This window comes from Hibiscus syriacus, unplaced genomic scaffold, assembly GCF_006381635.1.
Source record: "Hibiscus syriacus cultivar Baekdansim isolate YM2019G1 unplaced genomic scaffold, ASM638163v2 tig00116959_pilon, whole genome shotgun sequence".
Taxonomy (NCBI): domain Eukaryota; kingdom Viridiplantae; phylum Streptophyta; class Magnoliopsida; order Malvales; family Malvaceae; genus Hibiscus; species Hibiscus syriacus.
Genome location: NW_024063485.1, coordinates 1,625,563 through 1,627,955, shown reverse-complemented (window position 1 = coordinate 1,627,955; position 2,393 = coordinate 1,625,563). Strand labels below are relative to the sequence as shown.

Here is a 2,393-nt window from a genome sequence, read left to right as displayed (position 1 = left end):
GCCTTCCTGAGATAAAACAGAACCCTTTAGTGAAATTAGGCAATGCTAAAACAGGTGCCTGACACTTTGCAGCCTTGAGTATTTCAAAGGCAGCTTTGCAAGTAATATTTCAAAAATACTTAATCTAAATTTCCAACTTAAATTTACTTTATTTAATTTTTAGAATTTTTAGCTAAAAAGCTTAATATTTTTTAACCGCAATTTCTTACTAATCATACGTTTTTCTTTTGAAATGAAAGGATTCCGAGAGAAGTTGGCCAACCTGTTTCAAAAGAATTAACTGCAAATTGCTTACCAGGGACCATATTATTATACGTTCAAAAGAAAGTACAGAAGAAACTTGTTTATTTCTCAATATTTCAACTAGGAATACAGAATTGAACGACAGAAACAAGTCCAACATTATCCAGAAAATAATTAGCAAGCCTACTATGTAGGTTTCACGGGGTTCAGAAATTTATTCCTCTAGTTGTTATCCCACCAGAACCGGGACTGAAGTTGCTTAACGATATTCTTATCGAGCTGGAAGGCCTTGGCAAGAACATCGGGATTGATTGCCGGGTCTGAGCCGAACACTGCATTTGCAATGGTGATAACACCTGGGTTTTGGCTACTGAGACCAGCAAAGGCAACTGCATTGGTGTGCCCTATGTTGAACTGGAAGTGGATGAGGCCGACCGGGAACACGAAGACATCTCCGGGGTACAGGACTTTTGTGAAGAGACGGTTCTCCGGGTTGGATGTAACGAAGCCGACGTAAAGAGTGCCCTCCACGACGACTAGAATTTCGGTGGCACGAGGGTGGGTGTGAGGAGGGTTTAGGCCGCCGTAAGGTGAATAGTCGATTCGAACGAGAGAAATGCCAAGAGTGTTCAGCCCTGGTATTTTTTCAACATTGGCTGGAGTGACCATGGATCCTACTGGGTTTGATGTATTTCCTGGAATGTTAAGCCCTGGAAGGAAGAAGTCTTCTGCAACGGCAAGCTTCGGGTCCTTGCACAACTTGCCATTTACAAAAACTGCATAAATGCAAAAATAATAATGTGTTAATACTTCACTAGTTTTGACACTTCAACTCGATCAGTCGAGGCAAATATACTGCAAAGATGAAGGTTCAAAGAAAACAAAGCATTAAAGAACACACCGCCATCTTTAGCATCATTAACTGCTACACAGAAATCCTGAAGAGGGCTGGGATCTGATGCTGAGGCAAGTTTGGAAGCCAAAGCCAACAGGACTAACGCTACAACGAATCCATCACCTTTCATTACTGTAAGCAGCAGTCTTGAATTTGATTCAATTCTTCTAAGATTTGTTGCTTTATGAGGGGTGAGAAATCTGGTTTGAGAGAATGCCAATTTATAGAGTGCAGGAACTGAACAGGTCCATTATCATTCTTTAATAATTCCATTTTTAAAAGAGGAAAATAGTTAAGATTTACCAAGTCTGTAGTGATTACTGGTTTTTAAAGAAATCTAAATGAATCATTCCTCAACTACTCTGTGGCTTGATCCTCATCGAGTTTCAGTCTTCCAATGCATAAGTATTTAGCAATGGAACCTGTCGTTTTACACACTAAATGCCGCCTCTATCTATTTAACTACTCCATTGACTTTAAGAGAAAAAAAAAATAACCTCCAATTGATTAGCCTCTTGCAATGTTCAAATACACAGACGACTGAATTGACTATTTCCACGAGGATTATACTGATGTAAGCATGCATATAGAGGATGTTGGATATAAAAGAAAAGGCCAGGGTAGCACTTTATGAACAATTCACATATCAGAAATTTAAAATATAACGTGTAGACCACAACATGAAACTTTCATAAAAATAATTAAAATTATTTTTTAAACAAACAAATATATTCAGACAATTCGAGTTTCACCTAAATTCAACTGATCTCAACTCATCTCTAAAACTTTTAATAAAAAAGCGCTCGAATATCTAATAGAGAAAATGACCCTGATCAAGTCAGATTAGGACTCATCATGATTCGGAAAATGATATTAAGATTGTAGTCAACGTGTAAGCAGTAGAACAAAAATGAAGTAATGAAAACTACTTATATACATATCAATTTGTTTACAACTTTCTATAGCAGTACTTAGCTTTTTAATTACTCTAACTAACCCTTCAACCAACACAGCTGATTATAATTGTCACCCTTCAACACTCTCCCTCATGTTCGTGGGTGATATACATCCTTTACCCCCAACTTGGTCATCAAATACCTATGTTGACTAACCCCTAGTCCTTTTGTTAGCAAATCTGCTTGTTGATCCAAGGTTCGTACATAGTCTTTTGATATCTCCCTTCTGCATTTTTTTCTCAAAAGAAAATATAATCTGTCGTAATCGGTTTTTGCCCGGGTATGAATTTTTACTTGAC

At 37.6% G+C, this 2,393-nt stretch overlaps 1 protein-coding gene across 1 annotated transcript; it reads right to left on the bottom strand.

Moving 5' to 3' along the window:
* Positions 1-276: 276 nt before the first annotated feature.
* Positions 277-1,317, bottom strand: LOC120189761 (germin-like protein subfamily 1 member 13). Its single transcript, XM_039192961.1, has 2 exons — positions 1,145-1,317; positions 277-1,019 (listed from the first exon to the last, which is right to left on the bottom strand). The coding sequence occupies exons 1-2, from the start codon at positions 1,266-1,268 to the stop codon at positions 466-468; spliced, it is 678 nt and encodes a 225-aa protein (XP_039048892.1). The 5' UTR covers positions 1,269-1,317; the 3' UTR covers positions 277-465.
* Between the last annotated feature and the right edge of the window lie 1,076 nt (positions 1,318-2,393).

What these genes read in the sequence shown, in the direction of transcription:
- LOC120189761 (XM_039192961.1), bottom strand. Translation starts at nt 1,268, where the DNA reads ATGAAAGGTGATGGATTCGTTGTAGCGTTAGTCCTGTTGGCTTTGGCT. An exon ending in TAATGATGCTAAAGATGGCG is followed by an intron (nt 1,020 to 1,144) that starts GTGTGTTCTTTA and finishes GCATTTATGCAG; the next exon opens with TTTTTGTAAATGGCAAGTTG.